General features: G+C 44.0%; 1 protein-coding gene and 1 long non-coding RNA gene across 3 annotated transcripts in view; both read right to left on the bottom strand.

Moving 5' to 3' along the window:
- Nucleotides 1-197: 197 nt before the first annotated feature.
- LOC123651846 lies at nt 198-21,543 on the bottom strand. The gene is made up of 3 exons (XR_006740798.1): nt 21,255-21,543; nt 20,419-20,421; nt 198-239 (listed from the first exon to the last, which is right to left on the bottom strand). It is a non-coding gene; the product is annotated as an uncharacterized LOC123651846 (long non-coding RNA).
- A 78-nt stretch (nt 21,544-21,621) lies between these two features.
- Nucleotides 21,622-24,762, bottom strand: part of PTPRJ (protein tyrosine phosphatase receptor type J) — a 132,592-nt gene continuing 129,451 nt past the window's right edge. For both annotated transcript variants that reach the window (XM_045577411.1, XM_045577412.1), the window contains exon 25: nt 21,622-22,528. In XM_045577411.1, the coding sequence (XP_045433367.1) occupies nt 22,370-22,528 (159 nt within the window). In that variant the 3' untranslated portion in view covers nt 21,622-22,369. The remainder of the gene's footprint in view (nt 22,529-24,762) is intronic.

Here is a 24,762-nt window from a genome sequence, read left to right as displayed (position 1 = left end):
GTGATATAAGAAAATTTCCCAAATCCAGGGAGTCAGAAAACTCTACTGACGTCTAATAATGATTCTAATATCCAATTTCAATTGGGGAGAGGGGTTCCCCACACATACAAGCAATTCTCAGACACCAGATGGGAGTCCTACAATTCAACTCAATTTTTTACATTATCTGGAGATATAGCATCAGATCACACAAGTTACACACACACACACACACACACACACACACACACACACACACACTGTATGTGTATGCTTCTGACATAACTGCCACTAATTTGCTAGTGCGGAAATCAGAGAAAAATTCAGCTTACATGACTACCAGTTTATTATAAAAGTATGTAGAGGTCAGGAATGGCCAAGTGGAAGAGATACATGGAGCAAGGTTTGTGGTAAGAGCTTCCATGCTCTCTGAGCACATCGTTCTCCAACTCTTCATCTGTTCACCATTGGAAGCTCTCCAAACTCCACCCTTTGGATGTTTATAGAGGCTTCATTACTTAGTCATGATTGATTAAATCATAGATCATTGGTGATCAAGTCAACCTTGGCCCCTATCCTTAGATGATCTACGGGTATTCCAAAGGTCACCTCATTAGCATGACAACCGACCCTTTATATTAATCACTGGTCAGGAAATTCCAAGGGTTTTAGAAGCTCTGTGCTACATATGTGGACAAATACCAAATATATATTTGTTATTAAAATATAACAATATCACAATTCTCCAGCTGTGCTTTATACTAACTGTGAGTTTTGGCAAATCAATTAATTTTTCAGAACCTTGTTTTCAAAGTTTAAAAAGGTAAGGATGTCTGTCACTTCCTCTGTGTTCTATTGTTCCTGGCATATACCATCTTCACGGTGTTAGTGACATTGTTCTGTAATTGTTTATTTACATGCCTACTCTCTGCACTAAGCTAGGTGTTGCTTGATCACAAGGCTCCCGACCGCTTGACTCTAGATAATGTTCACTATCTAGCACATAAAATGCATTCAATAAATGTTTGTGAAATAAGGAATTAATAAATACCTGCCCAGTCCACCAACCATATCCAAAAATAAACTCCTGATCTTTCCCCTAAAACATACATTTCTGAAAGGCTTCTAGCTCAGTTGTTGGCAAGTCCAACTTTCTGAATGCTCAGCCTAAAAATCTTAAAGTCATCCTGATTCCTCTTTCCTCACATCTCACATCTAATCAATTAAGAACTCCTCCTGTCTTGTCCACCATAAAATATAGCCTCACCACCTCCATAGCTTCCATCCTGTTCTGAGCCACAATCACCTCTCCTTGGCTTGTTAAGTGATGTCCCTAATTCTCTTCCTAACACATACCCTACCATGAGTCTAATCTCATCACAATAATCAGAGGGCTCCCTCAAAGCCCTACAAAGGATGTACATCCCATTCTGAATAAAATCCAGAACCTCTGCCATGACACAGGGGCCCTTCATAATCTGATCCCCATTGCCTTTCTAACCTGTTTCCTCCTACTCCTCCCTTCCCTCCTTTCCAAGTACACTGGCCTCCATGGTATTCAAAACACCTCAGCCATGCTGCCACCTTAGGAACTCTGCACTGGTTGTAACTTCTACCCAGAACATGCTTCCCCTAGATGTCTATTGGCTAATTCCCTGGCCTTCCTGAAGTCTTTGTGCAAATAACACTTTCTCAAGAGGACACTTGATCACTCTATCTAAAGCTGCAACCTCTCCAGAGGGAAGGCAGGGATGGTAAGAGATCAGCCAAAGGACTTGTATGCATGGACACAGACAGTAGGAGGGTGAGGGCATGTGCTGGGGGTGGGAATGGGCAGTGAGAGGTCCATGTGGGGAGAGAAGGGGACATATGTAATACTTTCAACAATAAAGAATTTAAATTCAAAAACGTATAAATATAAATAAAATTGCAACCTCTCAGGACTCCCAACTGCCCTTACCCTGTTCTGCTTTATCTTCTTTTTCTTCTTTCCATCACACATATTGCTTTCAAATATATTACATAATTAATTTTTTTATTATATTTACACTTTATTGTCTGCTCCCATCACTAGAATATGAGCTCCATGAGGCAGGGCTCATTGTCTGTTTGGTTCTCTAATGCATTCCAAGTGCTTAGAACACTGCCTGGTATACTGTCGGTGCTCAATTAATATTTCTTAGTTAATGAAAAAGTAAATGATAGTTATAGAGGTCAAAAATAATGATACCAACTTACACATACATAAGACTTTACAATTGTACATATTGAGCTAATATTTACGGACACTAACCTCTGCCAGACACAGGATTAGCTCCTTGCACACATTAGTTCAAACCAACACAAACACATTTGGAAATGTATTTGATTCATTCCCTCCTCTTACATAGGCAGCATCAAAATATCGTAGTTATTTTCTCAAGATCACACATAGTCATAACAGACACCCACAACTCCTTTATGCCACAGTTAAAACTCTATATTTGGAACACACTTTGTTATCTGGAAATTATGAGGTCCCATGCTAACGTCTAGCCTGGAACATGGATAGTGTCAGAACATAGACCAAAGACAGACCTGGGAAAATGATGGAAGCATGTTTACCAAATAAACGAACGAATAAGTAAATACATAAATAGTAAATGTTTCCTATTCTAAGTAATTTGTGCCAATAGAGGATCCTGGAAAGGATTATAAGATTAAAAACTGTTTCAATTCAACAGAGAGTTCTGAGTCCACTAAATGCCAACAAAGATTGTCACTGACCCTTATATGCCTCGGACCGTATCAAATGCTTTTCCCAGCAGCTGTTTTGAGGATAAAATAAGATTTTTTTTAAGTCAGGGGGGAGAGATGTGTTGACATTAGGAAGTCAGGCTTCAGGCCTTCTCTTCTGGGTACATCAATCAATCCACTTGGGAAAATGAAGTAATCATGAGTGCAACTTTATACTCTAGTACATGAACTACCTCTCTAAATTTCTGGACAATTTTTCTTAAGATCAATTCTTTAAAATGGGAAGGCTGAGGTGAATGGCATATTTTTAGGGGGTGGAAAGTGGGGACAAAGGAAGTGAAATCCCACAGAACTGCCTATCAGCACTGCTTTTATCACATCTTGTTACTGTAGCTGCAAAAATATCAAGTCAAATTACCCTTGTTAATAGCGGAAAAGTAGAGGACCCTCCACAGTTATAGGTTGCAGTCTCTGTATCTTAGGAGGCAGGATCCTGAGGGAGGGCTCACAGAAGTCTGAGAGGAGCAACCAAAGTGCCTGAGGCACAGCATCACTGAGGCTGGCACAAAGGATTTGACTCAGAGTTGAAATTAGATGCAGCTGGAAATGAGGAGCACAATAGCAATGACGCGGCCCAAGGCAGGAACAAGGAAATTATTGTCATCTCCCACAGTACTCTGCCCAGGCTTATTAAGCATCTCCCTCTCCCAGAAATTTCCCATTGGAAATACATGTATTTTACAGCAAATTTTCCTTCTATTCTTTTCTAAAATTCTGAAAATGGATTGATCAAATAATTACATTTACCCACAAGATAGACAGGAGAGAGAGCTCCTGAAAGAGAACACTATAACCGAAAATAACATAATCATGTGTATACCCCCCAAAAAAACAAATTTGAACAGGTAGGTAACCTATTGTATGATAAATAAATTTTAGCATTTTGTTTGTTTTCAGTCTCACTGTAAGTATAAAACATGCTCATTGTTTCTATAGGACCCTCTGTAACACTCCAAAAAGAACCAATAAGGACATTCTCCCATAAGACCCAGTGCCTGCATGGGACTGCACAGCGGGTGTCCAGGTAGGGGATGGCAACACAGCAAGACCCCAGGCATTTGAGCCCAGTCCCATGGGCTGAATCCCAGCTCTGCCACCCCCCAGCAGAATGACATTTGGCAACTATTCAACCTCTGGGAAACCCAGCTTCCTCCTAGTCAGATGGAACTAGTAGAACATTATCTCCTAGGATGGTCAGCGTGAAACACAGTAACATGGTGAATTTCTGTCAATTAAGCAAACATTTCTTACAAATCTGAATAAGATGTATACATAGTTTTATATTCAGCTTTTTCTCTTAACACTTTATTTCCCCCAAGGTGATCATCTTCCAAAGATGTTTTAAATGGTGCATTTTTTTTAAATACCATAATTTATTTGACCATTTCTCTATTGATGAGCTTTTATGTTACTCCCTGTTTTATACTATAGTACATGACCTTCCTCTATAAATTTCTGGACAATTTTCCTTAGATCATTACTTCAAAATGGGAAGGATGAGGTGAAGGGCATGAATATTTTTAGGGTCCTGACAGAATCTCATGAGTATGAAGACAGTTATTCGCTCTTTCAGTCGTTAGGAAAGACAGTGATTAAAGATCAATCACTAACTCTCAACCCAGACTACTCTTTTCCAACCTAAACATATTCAAATCTCTCCTCCCTGGACTCATTTCTGTCCTTGTTAGACCCTCTTTTGTACTGTACAAATTCCTCACAGCATCCTCAAACTGCGAACACCTTCAGACCTCACAGTCTCTGTGAGCACCTGAACAAGACAGAATGCCAACAGGACTTCTCACTTTCTGCAGTTCACGCTGCTGCCACCAGGTGGAGCTGCTGTGGGTCAGGCATGTTCATGAGCTTCACTCCTGATGTTAGTCCACTCTCATCACAATCTTTTGAGATAATTATTAATATTTCCACTTTATAGATGAGAAAAAAAGGAAGCTCTAAACATTTTAAGTTTGAGTGGCTTGCTCAAGGTCACAGATGGAAAACGCCACAACAGGAGTTACAACCAAGTCTGGGAGACACTGGCATGTCTCATTGTTCACTCATTGCAATAGTCCCCTTTCCCTGTTGTGATAGTCTATTCCTACCCATTCCTATGTAATGCTTCTTTGCTACACCCTCCTACCTGCTCAAGTCTCCCACTACTGAAAACTTCAGAGAGATTAACATTGGACTTGAAAATGCCCAAAGGAAGCAGGGTGACACCATGAAGGCGGCATTGGTCTGGTAACCAAAACACTCTGGTTTTAGTCCAACTTTGTCACTGGTCACTAAGTGACCACAAACAACAATCTCCCTCTGTGTGGCACTCTATTTCCCCTATCCATAGATTCTAGGCTGGAAAATTAGAAATACAAAAAAAAATAATTTCATTGATAATGATAATCAATACTCGATGAATTTTAAAATCACAAGAAAGCAGATAAATAGTTTTGCATCATATCTCTCTCACCACTTTGCCTGAGGATCCTGGGGACTGAGGTTTACATTACATTTGTCGTGCCTTACACTGAATTTGATCTCTCACCAGTTTCCATATACATTCTCTGTATTAAAAGTAAAAGGAAATTTGCAATGCAATTTAGGAACATTTCTACCTTAAAAGGTTAAACTGTAAATAAGTCTTTCAAGCTCCGGGTATCAGAGGATTCATTTATATGAAACAGCACTTTGTCGGAGCTTTGGGAAAAGACACCACAACCATACCTTAGTGAAACACACTCTGGAATTGCTCTAATATCCAAAAAGTTAATGTAGTATCAAAGCCCACACAATGGGCAGCCCAGGGCGAAGGCTGGAGAACTCAGCAGCCTGCAGCCTGCAGCCTTGATCTGGGCATTCATAGGACAAGCCTCTGAATAATAAACTGTGTGTGTGAAATCGCTCTGTGAGCCTGAACAGCTCCACGGGTAGACGGCATGGTAACCACAGCAGTGCATCGTTTTCTTGCACTTATTAAGCAATGCTGTTTGTCAGGGCACTTTAAATGCATCTTCTCACTTAATCCACTGAGCATCATTTTGCATCAGCTGGTATGACTGTTCCTGTTTTTCAGGTGAAGAAAATGAGGATTAGAGCAACATGAGTGGCTTGGCCAAGTTCTCACACCAGTGAGGGTTAGAAGCAGAAATGCAAGCCAGTGTCCCTATCTTCAAAGCTGTCCTCTCAGGCACTATAGAGCGCACTCCTGACCAGAGCAGGGTGAGCATCTGACCATCCAAGAAGACGTGTTCTCAGCAGCTAAGTTATGAGCAAGAAAATGACCGAAGGAGGAGTCTAATGATGCCATGGGAATCTAAAGGGGAAAATATTCAATATATATATATGGGGTAGGCAAAAGTAAGATTACATGTGTTCATATGAAAAACCAAGCAATAATTAATACATAATAAAATAGAATCAACTATGTTTCATGTATTCACAACTGTAGACCTACTTTTGCCCCACTTGAATTAACTGTGTGTGCGTGCATGCGTGCACCAACTCACACTTGATGCATCTGAAAACAGGAACCAAAGAATAGTCAGACCCTGTTCAGCAAGACTTTCATTGGGGCACTGAGCACAAAACAGAGAAAGCAAGCAAGTTAAGAACATTTTTTTCTGTAAGGGTCCTTGTTCTGTGCAGGTTTATTCTAGCCAGAGAGTCCTCAAAAGAGCAAAACTATCAGGGCACTCACCTTAGTGAGCTGCAGCCTCCACAGCTGAGCAGCGCTAGTCAGGGAGTCTGGCCAGAGGACAGAAGGGCTGCCATCAGCTTTTAAGCACAGAGGGTTTGGGGAAGCTCATGTGGAATCGCCCCAGCCAAAGCCACTGCCAACGCGAACACCTCAGCTTTGGAAGCTGTAGCGCCTTCATGGTTAGCAAAAAGGACCTTGAGGTTTGCTAATGAGACCCCAGAGCATTACATCCCAATTAAAGGAGTGGGCCATGGAGACCGCCATACCCTCTTGTCACACTAACTTAGTGGTTCAGACAACTTTTAGAGAACAAGGGAGCCTCTGTGTTTATCCTGACTTTGGATTTCTACGTTGAATCACCCCAATCTCACTCGTTCAACAATAGTTAATAAGCAGCAGCTACTTCAATCTGGGTGGGATAGAGGTGCTACCCATACTCAATGGGTAGAAGACAGAGGTGCTATGAAACATATACAATGCACGGATATACCCCAGAGCAAAGAATTATTTGACCCAAAATCATATTACTACTGCTGCTGAAATGTTCTGCTATAGATGAAAGGGCTTTTACCCTGAACTGATAATTATTGAAACTGGGTATGGGTTACAATGTGAGTTCCTCACCATGCTTTAACCACAACTTTTTTTGCATTAAAATTTTTTTAGTAAAAGGTTAACAAATGCTATAACAGCACTTTGTAAGATAAATGTGCTCTATGCCCGTGTTATTCATAAATATCATTAATTCAGCCTTGATTAAAGTTAAGTGTTGAAACAAGATGCCGAGTTTCAGCTAATGGTGATTAACAAAATTTAGTGAGACGCTGTAAGATTTTTTTAAAGGTTTTAATATAATTGCTTTTGAGAATACAAACACTGAATTAACCATTATCCTTTACATACAAAGAAACAAAAGATTCTCAAATAATTACATTAAAGCTCCAAACAGTTAAGGAAAACCTATATTCTGTAATAAGTCATCATTAAGTGAACTTTTTGTGACAATCTATCAGTCAAAATATTTCTTATATTGAAAGATTTAGGTTAAGAAATCTAAGGAGGATAGGTTTTTAAACGTGTCTATGAATGTTTGCTATAGAAAACTACACTTGTTAAAATATTTGTGATAGACCAGCCAATGTGGTTCAGTGGTTGAGCTCTGACCTACTAACCAAGAGGTCATGGTTCGATTCTTGGTTAGGGTGTATGCCTATGCTGCGGACTTGATCCCCATTGTGAGGCATACAGGAGGCAGCCAATCAATGATTCTCTTTCCTCATTGATATTTATCTCTCTCCCTCTTAAATATTTTTTAAAATATTTGTGATAGAAAACTGTTTGTTCATCTAAAGTCACAAACTGCCTTTTTCATAACAGTTTGATGTTATTTCCTAATCTGATAAAGATTAAATTATTGCCTATGGCACACTTCTTGAGTTCCACTTAAATTCCACCATTACAGAATATGTACAGATTCTTTATGAATTAGGAATATATCTATACACACTCTTCCTGAGGTAATCTTATTTTTAAGAAAAACAAACAAATGAATCTATAGGCTTATGCTTCTAATTAAAAAATATAAATGTCAAAGAATGTTTATAGCAGAGTTTATCATAATACCCAAAAACTGAAATCAACCCAAATGTCTACCAACAATAGAAGATATTTATTTTAGCTGTGGCATATTTGTGCAATGGGATACTACTCATAAAATAAAAAGAACAAACTAATGTAACCCACAACATGATGAATCTCAAAACCATACTAGTGAGTGAAAGAAGCCAGACACAAGAGTGCATGCTTAATGATTCCATTTATATGGGCTTAAAGATGACTGAACTGAAACCATAATAGAAACTAGATCAGCAGTTGCCTGGGGGGACTAGAGATTACCTGGAAATGGCCATAATAGAAGGTTCTGGAATGATAGAAATACTCTACATCTTGGTTTGGATATTGGTTACAAAGATATGTAAATCTGTCAGAGCTCATTGGACTGAACACTAAAGGTTCATGCATTTCACAAAATATTACCCCAATTAAAATTCACCTCAATTGAAAAATAAAACCTACCTGAGATGGGAGTCTACAAAGTAGGTAACATCTGGTCTCAAGTCAGAATACCTGAATTTGTGCCCAGACTTTGTGCCTGATTAATTCAGGATCAAAAATTGCTGGTGTCCCAACACCTGTTTTGTTCTCCCCCTTCTATAGTAATAGGACCTGTGAATTTGTATCTGGGAACAAACCCACGTGGAACCATTACCCAGCCTCCTTGCAACTTCAGGAAGGGACATGCATTTATTTTGCCCCTTCCTCTTTCTGATGGCAGGAATGCTGCCATTGGAACTGGAGCTCTGCCAGCCATCTTCAACCTCGAGGTAACTTTGAGTATGAAGCTACAATAGATGGGTCAACAAGATAGAGTCCCTTTCCATCCTGAACTGTCTACTTCTTAACTCCTATCTTGTTTTAGAATCTATTCCTAGCAGCTAATCTAAATGATGTTTCAACCTCCAAAAATGTACATTGGGAATGATTAATTCATTTTTCATTGACATCACAGATTCCAATGAAATAATGGACATAAAAGTGCTATGAAATATACACAAGGTGTTATACAAATATAAGGAATATCAATTACTCTGCTAATGAATCCAAATGTGACCTTGGTTATTTTCATGCACTTGTAAAGTTGGTATTTTTCATTGTTAGGCAATCTATTAACATTATTTCTATATTTAAACTAAAAATAATTAACAGAAAGTTCTCCAAATTATCTCATGTCTGACTCAAGCCTTTCCCAGATGATAAAAATAAATAACATTGAGAGAACTTTGATAGTGAGCAGTTATTGAGTGTCACTCATGATTCCAGGTACCAAAGCAGAGTAATTCACCTAAAATCAATTTATTGACTAGAAGTTTGCGGATAATGGAAATACCAACAATTAATTCACAGAACTAACCAATTCAACAATTTAGTTATTAGGCAGAAGACTAATTCAATGAATTATTAATTATCCAAAGACATGCCTCCACTTCCAATCTATTATACTTTACTGCTTTCCCTCTTAATTAAGAAGCCTTGAAATATTCTAATTGTAAAGCAGCAGCAAGTCGACATTGACTGAATCTAGATGAATGAATCCATAAAACATAAATGAACTGTTGAGTTATGCCAACCTGGAAGAAATTTGTAGACACTATTTCCAGAGAATTCAAATCAACGGCAAGGCCTTCAAAGCATCAGAAAGGACATGAAATAGGCAATCAAAGCCTAATAAATATTAACCATTTTTAACCCAATCCTCTTTACTTTTCTGCTCTCCATTGTTAAAAGCATTTGCTAGCTCAATAATAATAAGTTTGTGCTGAGTGACAAATAACCACAAATCTTCAGTAACATGCCCCCATGAACATCGATTCTCCTATGCCAGGGGTTGCAGGTCAGCAGGGCCAACTGTGCCTTGGGCTGTGGTTTGGTGGGTCAAGAGGAGATGTTCTGGTCCCTTCATGCCATTCTGCAGCCAAGGCTGTGGTGTGGCTTCTCCCCCTCATCTTGTGATGGTAACAGACATACAAGAAGCAAGCAAAATACATAAGGTCTCTTAAGATCTAGGCCCCCAACTTGCCCATTGTCATTTCCACACACACTCCTATAGCCACAGCAAGTCAGCTGATGTCAAAGTCAAGGAACAGAAAAACACATACCACCTCCTCTGGGAAGAAATGCAAAGTTGCAAGGATAAAAGGGCACAGATACAAGAAGGAGTAAAGAACTAGGGCCAATAATTCAATCTCACACAGGTAGGCTTGGTTACTACATGGAAGACATGGTTAATACATGGAAGACATGCCCAGGCACAATTCCTCATCTAACACCTGTAACTACATCCCTTTCTCAAGCAAGTAAATCCAAGAAAGAAGAGAGGTGGGAAAGGCAGTTGACTATCGATAGATTGAAAACTCATTGTTTGATAGGGTGAGTTTCCAGTCAGGGTAATTCCCTCCCTAAAGTCTATGCACTTTGCACTATGAATCATTGAAGAAAAGAGGAATGCAGCTCACTTTTCAACATTCTTCAAAGTACATATAGCTATGAAAGGGCTATGATTGACACCATGGTGTATAAAAGGCTCATCTAAGATACAACAAAAATATGAATAATTTTTCCTCTATTCCTCATAGTGGACTAAAATCAGAATGCATATTTACTCACCCTGACCACGCTACTTTTTTCATATTTTTGTTTTTTATTCTACTCCTGAACTCACTTTCTTGCCCTACAACCTCCTCATGATGATTTCATACCTGTTTTTCTTAGTGTGTAGATAATGGGGTCAGCATGAGGTGACTGCCAAACGTTGGGCATCATTTAACACCGGTGGTCTTGATCTAGCATCTAGAAGGGTCCAGCAATCTTGAGAAGGGGCTGTGCATAAATTAAATGAGTCCAGAGACTAAACATAATTTTGAAAGGCATATGGGGGTGCAGAAGAGTTTGGCTAAAGAAACCAAGTTCTCCTTGTCTCGGGACCCCTTGCTTTTTATTAACACAATTTTTCCTAAGGCAAGGTGAAGATATACACTTCAAAGGGTATGGTTTTATACAGAATCCATTGTCAGATTGAGGAATTACCTTGGCTGTTCAGGTGTTTGACTAAGGGGAGGCAATAAGATGTAGATTGAGATGCCCTGAGCTATCTGGCAGTAAACAATCATCCTTTTCAGGTTTGGGGAAATGTGTTTAGCCATTCCAGAAGGCAATAACATATGTGATTCAACCCTTGTTGAGTCCCCAAACTCCATCAACCTTTTGATGAAACTTGCAATTATGATATCCTGGAATTGGCATCTGGCAGGTGACAATCATGTAGAACATTGCCACCAGTTTGTCCTCAATGAAGATGAAGGGGACCACATGTAGAGGAAGATGACAGGTCAAAAGCACAAGAGGACTACTGTGGTGTGAGAAACACAGGTGGAGAGAGTTTTTGCACCTCCCCTCTGCAGAGAGGTTCCTCAAGTGGACAAGGATGACTATATAAGAGGACACCATCAAGAGAAAGGAAAGGACACAGATTAACCCACTGTTGGCCAACACAATAACCATCTCCACAGAAGTGCCAGAGTAGGCAAGCTTGAATAAGGGATGGAGGTCACAGATGTAGTGGACAAACACATTGGGACCACAGAAGGATGATTAAAGAGGGACAATAATCTGAACCATGTGAGTTCACCTGTTGAATTGTTTGTCTCTTCCAGCTTCCAGAACTATGAGGAATAAATTCCAGGTGTTGAAGCTACCCAGTCTATGGCATTTTGTTATGGCAACCTGAGCTGACTAATACAAATGGGTGTATCTACATATACTGATGTTGAAAGAGATACAAAATATATTATTATGTTTAGAAAAGCAAGTTGAAAAATAATATTCATAATACTATAGATGTAAAAAAAAAAAAAAGGAACTTGTTCATCAAATCCATATATTCTCAGTTTTTTCCACTAACCCTTTACAACTCAGATAATGGCCTCTTGGTGTTTAGTAGAAAAAGTTATCTGCTGCTACAATGATCATCAAGGGAAGAAAAGAGCCAATTAGTTCTTTGTTCTGTGGCTTCAATGCATCCTCCTGTTTCTGTGGCCCATATCCAGGCTTTATGGCACAATATCAAACTTTGGCAACTAATTATACTCTAAGGAGTTGAGACAAAGAGTTAGGTAAAGTTTGCAAAGGAGCAAATTACTGCCATCCCTTAGGGGTTCTTCAGGGCTAAAGGAGAATGTCTTTCACTTCCTTGAGATTCCCAAGAGCTTCCGGTGAGAAATTAAAGGCATGACTGGAAGCTGCAAGAACTCAGTAAATGTGCAAGTCACTAAGAAACAACAACTTGCAGTTCCTCCTCCTATAACCACACTGTGGACCAAAACCAAGACACAACATCTCCCAGCACACCCATTACATCCATAAAAGAAGATACTTACAAGCAGCTGGGTTGCATGTCAATGCAAAAAAAATAAATAATAAATAAAGGTTATTCTTTCCTGACTACTTCTTCCATAGGCAGGTGGCTCTAGAAGGGGAGGAGGATACAAGCATTTACAAAATCCCTACTACGTGCCAGGTGCTGAGCTAAGCACATAATCCATTGGCCTAATCAATGTGGCAAAGAGCACAGTGCTCACCAATATCCACAACTCTCCTCTTCTCCCTGGGTACACAGTGTAATGCTATTTCCCTACCAATAGAATGTGCATGAACATATTATATGTCATTTTCAAACCCAGCCCACAGAAACCTCCCACACATGGTCTTACACTTTCTCTTCCTCATCTGCTAGCTGGATGGTGACACTCTGGATGACCTTGAGAGTGTGGGTTAACAGTGGTGGAACCTGTATCAGCTTAGGTCCTTGAATGGTACCAGCCACATTAAACTGTGACATAGATATAAAACCACTGAGATCTGGGGGTTGTTTGCTTTTATGACAGTTAGTTTACCCACATCATACAATTTATTTCACCATCTGGAAAGTACAAATTAAATCATATCTTTTATCTGCCCAGCTAATGGCTTGAGTCACACATGCCTTAACAGAGAAGTCTATTAGCTCTCACATAATGTGGAATCCTATCTCCACACCAAATCATCCAAGAAACATGTGGAACAGTGCAAAGGATTATGGTCTTCCAAAACCATGCCCTGTCTTTGGTTATCGCCACCTGATTGGTTCTGCATAATACGATGGGCATGGGTAGACTACCCACTGCTACAGACTAGACTCCATACATGAGCTCCAAGGTCATAGTTCTCTTTGTTCACCTTCTCATGCTCATCTACTGCTCCCAAAAACACAATGGTCCAGGTCAGCCAGATCCAGGGGGGCTTCTTTCCCCAGGCACATGCTGCAACAAATCAAGTCTCCCCACACACCCCAATGCTGAGCCTGTATCACCGACACGAGGCCCCCTTTCCTTCACGGAGGGCTCCCTCTTGGCTCTTTCCATATTCTTTTATGTGGGTGGATCCTAGCCAATGTCACCCTGAACCACCAAAAGAGGTTCTCTTGATTGCACATCTCTCAGACCAAAAGTTAGGCGGCCTAGGCCCTTCCCTTCCCAGAAAGCCCCCTGCTCTGTGTGAAAACTGTGCCGACCAAGAGGAGAGGCACTTTTTGCTCTGTCTCGGGAAAGGCATACTAAGGTCCCCACACTCACTGTATCTGCATTATTAAGAAGGTGAGTCAGGACCTAGCTGGTTTGGCTCAGTGGATGGAGCATCAGCCTTCGAAATGGAAGGTTTCAGGTTTGATTCTGATCAAGAGCACATGCCTGGGTTGTTGGCTCAATCCCCAGTGGTGAATGCTTTTTAGAAGAGGAGGAGAAAGAGGAGGAGGAAGAGGAGGAGGAGGAGGAGAAAAAGGAGGAGGAAGAGGAGGAGGAAGAGGAGGAGGAGGAGGAGGAGGAGGAGGAGGAGGAAGAGGAGGAGGAAGAGGAGGAGGAGGAGGAGGAGGAGGCTACTCAGTTAACTTCTCAGAACTAAGACATTTACTCCTGCCTCTACCTATATAAAACAGCAGCTAGCAGTTAATCTTGAATTTTGTATACTACATTATCTCATTTAAAGCTGTGCGTGAGTGCTATTAGTACTCTCCTTTTACAGACCAAGAACTAGAGGCTCAAGGAGATAGAGGGACTAGTCTTCAGGATCACAGCTAGTAAGTGGTCAGCTAGGACACGAACCAGGTCCATCTGTCTCTAAAGCCCAAAGCAGGTCCTAAGCATCGGGAATCTGGGAGTGGCTCAGCTGCGCAGTTCTGACTCAAGGTCTCCTGGGGGTTGCAGTCAAGCTGATGGGGGCGAGGATGGGGATTTGCAGTCATCCGAAGACTTAACTGGAGTTAGAGAATCTGCTTCCAAAATCACTTGGCTATTGGCAGAAAGTTCAGCTCCTGACCACACGGTCCTCTCATGGCTACTCATGAAAGAGAAAGACCAAGAGAGAGGCTGCAGAGTCCTTTACAACCTAATCTCAGAAGTAACATATCATCACTTCAGCTCTGTTCTGTTGGTCACCCAGACCAACCCTGGTACATGTGGGAGGGGACCGCTACTCGGAGCCATCTTGTTCGCTGGAAGCCACAAAGATTTTTTTTCCTTCTTTTTCTTACCTAAATTTCCTCGTTTTTTAACCATGAACATAAAAGGGGAAAACTACTGACTGCTGTCAAGGCCATTTCCATCTCCCTGTTGTTCGTTTTAGGCATCAACTCCCTGGTTCCCTTTCCAGTCCAATTTCCTCCATTGCCCTCTTACAGTCTAACTCAGGGATTGCTTCCTTAACCCAGTCCTCTGGCGCCACCTCGTGGCCGCATCCAAACCTGCGGCCCCAGCTGGCGCTGCTCAAATAACTGTCTGAAGGCCTTACCTGGCCACAGGAAAGTGACTTCCACAGGATGTAACTGGTAACGGTTAGGGTCTCATGTTTTAACTCAGAGGTCCCAGGGATCTCCCACAGGGATGGGAGGGCTGTCAGAACTTTGGGGAGCTGGGCTTAACCTTCTATTCTCCCTGCCTCCTCCTTCTGCTTCCCACATTCAGCCAGGAAGGAGAAATTAAGCCCTTGATTCCTTCCACCTGACAGCACAGAATCTACCATCCAAAAACTTAACCTGCACAGGCTGCCAGCAACAGCTTTTCATTTTATAAGAATTTCATTTAACATTCATTTTAAAGAACTTTGTAGCCGGACAGGCGTGGCTCAGTGGGTGAGCGTGGACCTATGAACCAGGAGGTCACGGTTCCATTCCGGGCTGCCCAGGTTTTGGGCTCCGTCCCCATTGGGGAAAAGAGGAGGCGGGAGGGTGTGCAGGAGGCAGCCGATCAATGATTTTCTCATTGTTGATATTCTTCTCTCCCTTTCCCTTCCTCTCTGAAATAAATAAAAAATGTATTTTTTTAAAACTTTGTAAAACATGACAAATATATTTTAAAGTACATTGAGTCATGAGGGAAAAATGCTTAGGTTTTCATTAATTATTATTAACAAGTACTCCTTATTCACTGGGGAAAATCAGAAAATTTAGGCAGGTAAAAATAAAAATAAAAGCCAGTCTTAATCCCACCAATACATGATTCTGGAGTTGTTCTTGTCTTGTAGTCATTTCACTCATTTTTAAGGGGCTCTTCTCTACCTATAGTTCCATAAATTGCTTTTCTCTCATTAATTCCACAAAGTCAGTGACCATGCCGGTGTTCTTCACAAAAGCACATCCCCCCAGGCCCACTGCCCGCCCATGAGCAGACGATCGATAAAACGTACGTTTATCCATAGATACCTACCCGTTATCAGGTGTTCCAGGCACTATGTTGAGTTTCTCTGCATATTGCAGCCTCACAATTATAACCACATTTATTTGTGAAAAAAAAGAAAAGAAAAAAATTAACTGCCATCGTTTTTCTTAGTGAACTTACCTCGAGCTTCTCTGCTGAGTGGCGGGTCTGACTAGGAAACTTCCCCTGGAAGGCTGATGGCCAGGTGGCCTCAGGCTCAGGGTGCCCCTCCCTGGGGGGCCTCTCCCCTCCTGGGGGGCCCCTCCCCTCCTGGGGGGCCTCTCCCCTCCCTCGGCTGGAGCAGGAGGACGCCCAGTCTGCTCGGGCAGAGGGACTGTGCGCGGTGGACCCACCACCCACCCAGGACGCCGGAGTCAGGGGCGCCCACATCCGCGCGCGCGTGAATGCTTCTCAGTCCCGGATTCAACCAGCCGCGCATTGAAAACAGCACTTTCCATCCGCGATGGCGAATCTGGGGTTGCGACTCTGAGGCCACGAATGAGAGAATGCTGCTTCGGTTGGGTGAACCCATGGTGTGAAACCTGTCCATATCACGGGTTGAGTGTATTTATTATTTTCTAAAATCCGCCTAGAAGCGGACCCTGCAGTTCAACCCGACTTGCTCGTGGGCCAACCGCATCCCATGAGCCACTGGTACCCAAAATCCGGGACACCCAGGGCTTGTCCCACGGGGAAGGGCCCTGTGACTGCCACGCGGTCATCCTGGGCACAGGAGAACCTGGTAAGGTTCTGGCCTCCAAATTTCGGGCCCTCGCTGTTCTGCATACACCCAGACACCTAGAAGCATCTTTCTCAAAGCAAAACACTTTCTATCCTCAGCCAGGGGAGCAATTGGGTCTGGAGTGATTCCACTGTGATACGCTCCAGATCGGAGCTTTTTGCTTAATCAGAAAACTGATGATAGCGACAGAACTCGGGCAGACTCCAACATTCTAAAGGGTGCCATGCCTGGCACACTGGCCTTGTTGCACCCGCTGTGTCACAGTGAACAACTCGGGAGTGTGCTGGAACTGTTACTACAATAGTTATTGTGCCCTTGGCAAGCAGGCCGGCATTTAGCCGTAGTCTCCATATGAGGAGGACAGGAGGAAGAGAGAAAGAAGAAAGGGAGTGTTGGGGGAGGGGGGTCCTCAAAAGGCATGAGGGATCACCCCGCCTGATCTGCTGAGAACCTCATGGGGACCTAAAGGCCCAGGAGACACGTCTCCCATTAGAGTGTTCAGTGCACCCTGTTTTCTGAGGTCAAGTATCTCCTTTACTCCCATTAACCAGCCAGCCGTCTGCTGGTGCCCTTCCTTCATCCTGTCATGGCCAACCCGTGACTACCGTGCAGTTTCCAGCCAAAGAAAACAGTGAAGGTGAAATTGTGTGTGTGTGACTGTGTGTGTGTGTGTGTGTGTGTGTGTTTACCTAGATGTGTGTGTATGTCTATACATACACACATACCCGGTCCAGTATTTTTAAGGTGAGACTGTCTTAGTCACCCACGAATACAGTCCTAGAGTTTTTACCTTTCAGGGTCATCCACCACCACCTCCCCTGACCCCGTCCTGCACGCTCACATCCCAGTCGCGAGGAAGCCTCACCATGCTCCTTGCAAAGCATGCACTTCCGCACCCCACGCCCCCCACACCCTCTTTATCCTCCTGCTGAAACTTTGCTTCAGACTCAGCTCCAATGCCACCCGACTCTCACTGCTTCTGGGACCCCTGTTACCTGTCCCTTTCAGCCCCCCTCTGGCACGTCACAGGGCTCGCTTTCCATTGGCACCACACTCGCACCTGGCCCGTCCCTCTAGCCTGCCCTCTCCTCCGAGCAGGACTTCTGCTGCAGTCACCTTGGTCTCCCCTCCCGGCCTGGACGTGTGCACCGTGCCTGTCCACCATCTCCTTTCCTTTCCCCCAAAGCCGGGCTTGTGTGGAGAACACATGGGGAACGTGCAGAGCGATTTCCTTGTCGTGTGACGACGACAAATTGCATCAGGGAGTGAAATGCTCTTTTCCTCTATATTTTCACCCTCTAACACACTAAAGGTTTTATGTACATGCTGTTTGTCTGACTCCTCTGAGCACAACATACGCTACATGAGGGCTGAGACTTCTGTCTGTTGTGTTACCGTGGACACCCTCAGTGGCTGGTGCATGGTAGATACTTGGGCATCACATCTACCATGCGTCACTGCCGAATGGATTCACTTGGCTCAGGCATGAGGAGCGAGAGAGATCTCAAAACAAAGTCCTCTTTGTCTGCTTAGTGTTTGCATCAAGCGTAACAGAAAAGGGATGAGATGAAAACTACCCCAGTTGCCACAGATCCCAGCAATTGTGGGATTTCCCCCAAATCCTTCCACAACAAACCCCTGAAACCAGGGTGGGGACCCTCTGAGAGCACACACAGCCAACCTCTTCGATGCACACTCAATTCTCCCAAGCCCCCTTTCCCCTTCATCTCCCAGGATGTGTGTTTTGGGCTGAATTGTATCTTCCCAAGTACCTCCGCATGTGAATGTGTTTGGAGGCAGGGGCTTTCAAGAGGTAATGAAGGTAAAAGTGGGTCACAGGGTGGGCTCTCACCCACTATGACTGATGTCCTCGTAACAAGGGGGGAATGGGACACAGACACACACGTAGGAGCGACCATGTGAGGACATAGGGAGGTGATCGTCCATAAGCCACGAAGGAAACGAGTCCTGCCAACACCTCCATCTTGGACTCTCCGCCTCCAGAACCGGGAGAAATAAATGTCTGCTGCCTCAGCCCTACCCCCCAACCCCCATCGGTAACACCTTGTTATGGCTGCCCCAGCAAACTAATGGGATGTGGGAAGTCCCACCGGGAAGCATGTTTTGGTCAAGGACGCCCCCATTGAATGCAGGGCTGTAAGCCGAGTGGTAAATGAAACAGTGCCGACACTAAGGAAGGAGTTGGGAAAGAAACAAACAAAGGCATAACGTGTTGACATTTTTTTTTTTTTTATATTTGGTCTTTGTAAGTCTTTAAAAAAAAAACAAAAACATTTCAGGCCATTTTTTTCCCCTTAAAAAACAAACAGAGAAAAGCAACCGACAGCAATACTCTGTACAAGTATAACAAACATTAGAAATATGCATCATTCCAAAATAGCTACAAGAAAAATTACAGTTTTAGAGTCTACATCAACACATCCTACCCTTATGTGCCCCACGGGAGGTAAAAAAAAAAAAAAAAAGCTACAGTATGTTGAACTCCCGGCTGCTCTGGACAGTCTGAAAACGCAGGACCTGGGACTTGGGAGGTAAATCAGCATCGGTCACCGACGCTTTGTTTAGCTCAGTAAGCGTGACCGATCGTTCCAAAAGCGAACCAGGCTTTTTCTTCTACGTGAAAAGCAAACGTGAATCGGCTGCAGAGTGGGCCCCCACCCCCACCCTGGAGCCTCGAACTTGGACAAAGCCCAAACCCAGGGGAGCCAAGGAGGCCACCTCTGGCCGTCACCACACGCTCACAGAGAACACACCCCAGACGCCATTGCCTCTCGATGGAACTTTGGAGGCAAAACGTCTTTGCTTGGAGAAGAGAGCCAAGGACCTACATCCCCCAAACCAAGGCCCACTCACCCCACCCTGGCTGCGTGTCTGCATGTCACTCAGCTACTAACGGAGGGCAATCCCGCCCTCTCCACCGTCCCTCCAATTCGAGTTATTTGTTCCCGGGAGGGTTTGGGGCAAGAGCTCAAAAGCACCGTCCTCTTTCCCGTGACCATCTCCCAGCCTCTACACCCTTCACAGTTACACGCGAACCTTCCCTCGGCGGACCCTGCGCTATAAATACTCCCGCCGCCCCCCTCGCCCCGGCCACGGTGTCTTCAGGATGCAGAGAGGCGAGGTGACCTCCGTGTGACCTGCCGCTCGGAGTGCAGGCCTCTCCAGCAGCACAGGCCTTCCTCTGGGGCTGGGAATGGTGTGCGGGAGGGGCCCGAGGGTGCTGCTGGCCAGCTCCCCAGCCCACACCAGGTGGAAGGGAGAGGGTTCCGGGTTGTTGTGTTTTTTCTTTAGTTTCTATACAATATGGTTGTAATTATTGTTGCTTTTTTCATTGCTTTTAAAGGGATTGTTAGAGGCAAGCCCTTTCCTCGGACGTCTCCATGACAGTGGTAGGGGCAGGGCAGGGCACAGCATCTCCCAGGGATGTGACACCCAGATCAGACCCATCACAAGGGCTTCCTGACCAACTGGAGCGGGGAGGAGGGTGGCCACAGAGCTGCTGCCTCAGCGGGCACCTCTGACTGAAGCTACGGGACTCTGAGACCTGCCTGCATTGGGGGCCAGACCAGAGTGAAGGTCGGGAAGCCATCGGCCCACACCCGGCTGCACCCCACACCCCGCAACCGTGTGGCTTCCTGGATTCAGACCTACACAGCCCAAGGCCCCCCTCGGAAGTGGGGTCCAGAGGGCCCAACCTGGCCGGGCCAACCCATTCCTCGAAGGGTCTGGCCTTGAATGAACTGCTTACTACCAAAGACAGCAAAGGATTTATTCAGCAAAAAAAAAAAAAAAAAAAGTGCAATTTCCGTTTGGGAAGTCAGGTTCTCCCCAACACGAGACCTCACCGCCTCTCCTTGTCATTCTTTCGGTACCTCAAAGGGAAAGGGGACGACAGGCGGACAGCACTGACCTCTGAACTGAGTCAAGGGCATCAGTATGTCGTGGTTCACCCCTGCCGACCCCAAACACCCAGTCACACGTCCAGTTCCGCTATCAAAGTGCCGGTGAGCTGAGGAGCGAGGCAGGGTCGGGGGAAGGGCTCCTACGGGCCGGCCGGGAGCAGGGCCCCCGGAGAGGACTCGGCTCCCGTCTCCGATAGGACACATTCATCCTAAGGTTACAGCAGGACTCATGGCCGTGGCCGAGGACCACAGGCTTTCAGGGGCCGGACATTCCTTCATAAGACCTCGTGTCCTCCACTGCCCACGGGAGGACACACTCAAACACTTCTTCACAATAGAACCTGAGCCACGATATAAAATAAAAAGAAACACAACCTTCCATGTTAATGCCTTGAGAAGTTTAACAGATTATGTACCAATAAAATTAATCCACATAAATTCTGAAATTCGTGGTGGATACACACCTGAAGGAAAAAAAAAAAAAGTTAATCTACATTTTTTTTTTTAAATCAAAGTAATTACAGCAGCAGTAGAGTGAAAAGAGGTTTACAAAATAATAGTTACATCTTGATACCAATTCAAACTTTGTACACCTCAATTCAAAGGAATGACTGGTTGTTGTTGTTGTTTTTTGAGGGTTTAGTATCTATATATATATACAGTAGATATCAATATGTGTCACCACAGACAGACTAAAGCCAGTGGACTTCGAAGGAGGAGGAATTAATTTGACACTTGTATTCACACTGAAGTGTTCACAGATTGCCACGCACTTACACACACACACACACACACACACACACACATAAAATGCCAACCTGAGTAAAACATTGCTAAGAACCTAGAGCATCAGGAATCACTAGTCACATATTGCACCTTTAAATAATCCTTCTTACCAAGTACGAAATGAGGGAATGAAAGGACAGAACAGGGACTAGAAAAGGAGAGTCCATCACTGTAGGGTTTCCTTTGCTTCCCTACCCGCCCACCCCCCAAATTCCACTCTCACTCAACCAGCAGGCTGAACACACACATCTGTGGGGAACTGGGGGGGCAGAGAAGGGGAGGGAGGGGACGAAAGACTAGAACACAAATGAGAGGCGGGGGGAGAGGTGTTAGTGGGGGAAGGGACGGGGTGGGGGGGGAGGACGAAAGAATAGAACACAAAATGGGGGGTGGGGAGGGGAGATAGTGAGGGAGGGGCCTCCTCTAATCAAGAATAGGAATGTTACCGAGAAGGCTGGACCTCTGACACTAAACTACCGTTTAAATATTCCGCAGAGTCCAATTATGAGATTCAGTACAAAAATAGAGAAATCTTCTGAGTTCTGCCTGTGGAAGCATAATTCAGAAAAGGCACATGTTCAAATAGAAAACCCAGGCCGGAGAGGGCCGCCTGCCCCTCCCTGCACCATCATCAAGGTCCACAGTTAAGCATCTTCCATCAGAGAGATCCCGAGATTCAGTAGGTAAAAATAGACCTCTGATACTTAAAATATATTCAACCCAACACGATCCTGGCTTTCCCATGTGGATCATATAAAATAGTTTTGTTTTGTTTTAAAAAGAAAAAAATCTGTTTTGAAAAAGAGAAAAGAAAAAAGAATCATAGCTCACGTTTCCTGGTTTTCCATCATTCTCAGGGGAAAAGAGTGAACTCCTCCCACCGGGGACCAGGATGCAGCTGACTGGCTCATCACCCATCCGCAGCCCCCAACAGCCCCAACCTTTCGTCTGTCACGTGTTACGTGGGCAGCTTTACACCCTCAATTCGTTCTAACAAAACAGATCAAAGAATTAAGATACTAGACATCTAAAAGCATGTCCACTTCAGGGCGTCTTTCTTTGCTGTGGGTGTGGCGACCTCATTAACACCAGAGATTTTCCTTTGGAATCAGGCGATGTAACCATTGGTTTGTCCAAACGTGGCCATGGGGGCGATGTTCTCGTAGATTGTCATTGCGGTTGTGTTCTGGTAGATGAGATCCACTTTCGAGTCTTTATGGGATCGGATGATATCCAAAACACACTGATTGAGGAAAACATACTGGTCCTGTTGGACAAGGGGAAAAGAAGGAAGCAAGTAAGCACAGGTCCCGGAGATCAGCATCCACCCTTATTTTCAAAATTATTCCCGCTCCCCAACCCCACCCGCCCCACAGCGAATACTTCAGGTTAATGCGTCCAGGGGTAACCACTTTCCGGTGAGACCTGCAACCCCAGAAAGCAAGAATCTCACCATCACTGAGTCTCAGCCAGAGAGGCAGCCTCCCCAGACCTCCCCTCAGCAAGATTCCAAGATGAAGTAGTAAAAACAGACCTCTGACACTTAAAATATATCCAACCCAACATGATCCTGGCTTTCACATGTAGATCACATAAAAATAGTCTTTAAAAAAAAAAAATCTGGCCCTGACCGGTTTGGCTCAGTGGATAGAGTGTCGGCCTGCGGACTGAAGGGTCCCAGGTTTGATTCAGGTCAAGGGCATGTACCTTGGTTGCGGGCACATCCCCAGTAGGGGGTGTGCAGGAGGCAGCTGATCAATGTTTCTAACTCTCTATCACTCTCCCTTCCTCTCTGTTAAAAAAAAAAATCAATAAAAAATATATATTTTTAAAATTCTGTTTTTTAAAAAGAAAAAAATCATGCTCACTTTTTCTGGTTTTCCATGCTCATCGAGGAAAGAAAAGTGAACTCATCCCACCGGTAACCAGGAATATGCCCCCACCACAGCCCCCGACAGTCCCACTTTCTCATCGCCATGTGCCGGTGTCACATCCAAGGAGAAACACCCGGATCGTGGGGAAGGGCAAAGGAAGGATGTGGAGGTGGTAACGCACAAGCACATTCACATCATAAACGTTTCCAAAAGATTCTCTTGGCTGGTGAGGATGTACAGAATAAGGAATAGACTGATTCTCAGCCCCTCTGAGGGTAGGATTGAGGGGGGTGATGGAGGTAGAGTCCAGTGGGGACCACCCGTAGGCAGCATATCAGCTCTGTAGTGTCCATTAAAAGAGGAAGGAGAGGTATATGCCAACACAGGAAAATACCCATGATGCTGTAAGAGGAAATAAACTGCAGGGCAGCATCATATATAAAATAGGGTTTCATTTTTTAAGAATATTCCAGGTCGTGTGTGTGTACGGACACGTGTTTTTCTGCAGCTGTACATCAAGAAGCCTCTGAAGATACACACAAGCTGTAAACATTGGCTACTTCCAGGGAATGTGGGTGGGAAAGAAAAAGTAAAAGAGAAAAAATGTCCCCTAGATAATGCTGTCTTCATCGGATCTTTTCATTTTAATATTATTTTCAGTTAAGTTCATATTACTTTCAAAATTTTAAAGGGGACCTGGAAATCATTTGTAAGCAGGTATAAGATGTCTGTTTCTCTCAAAGGAGGAACAAAGGTAGAGAACCGCTACTCTACGCAATTATGGCCAAAAAAAAAGAAAAAGAAAATGTCTTTTCCAACCAACACAAGAGGGCGATTCCACACTTTGCACCACAACCACACTGCTCACCCCAAAGCATGCCATGTCTCCAGGCCTCTAGAACGTTCCCTGCTGGACTCCAAAACCGCGCACATATTCACGGCGACAGCCCGATACTAAATGAACCTGCTGCTCTCAACTTGGTCGAGGCAATTCACCCTGCAGCTTCAAGAAGGGCCACTTCCCAATATATGTGCTGGGAACATGCCTGGCAAAGGCTCGCCGGGAACATTTCAGGGCGGCCCCGTGGCTACCAAGCATCCCCTTTCTCACTTGCCCACCATCCTCCCACAGCTATGGACCTGCTGTTCTCTCACCAGCATGGGCTGGGATACATGGCTATATACATGTGTAAAGCAGCATTATGTTATTTCATATTATTCATATTTGATAAGTCTGTTTCACTAGTTTATTTCAAGAATGGTCAGAGCTTCTTAGAAACAAAGAGAGAGCCCGGCTGGTGTTGCTCAGTGTTTGAGCATCAACCTATGAACCGGGAGGTCATGTTTTTGATTCCAGTTAAGGGCACATGCCCAGGTTTCAGGCCCGATCCCCAGAAGGGAGCATGCGGAGGCAACCGATCAATGATTCTCTGTTGTCACTGATGTTTCTCTCTCTCTTTCTCCCTCTCCCTTCCTCTCTCTGAAATCAATAAAAACATTAAAAAAAAAAAAAAAAAAAAAAAAAGAAGAAACAAAGAGCTCAAAGACCAATTTTATGAGTGTTAAATCCGGAAGCCAAAAGTTCAGGGACCTGCTGAGATTACGGGTGAGTCGGTGGCAGTGGGTA

The sequence above is a fragment of the Pipistrellus kuhlii genome, unplaced genomic scaffold (genome assembly GCF_014108245.1).
Source record: "Pipistrellus kuhlii isolate mPipKuh1 unplaced genomic scaffold, mPipKuh1.p scaffold_m20_p_9, whole genome shotgun sequence".
Taxonomy (NCBI): domain Eukaryota; kingdom Metazoa; phylum Chordata; class Mammalia; order Chiroptera; family Vespertilionidae; genus Pipistrellus; species Pipistrellus kuhlii.
The sequence above is the reverse complement of the archived record's forward strand: the minus strand, read 5'-3'. Positions and strand labels throughout refer to the sequence as shown.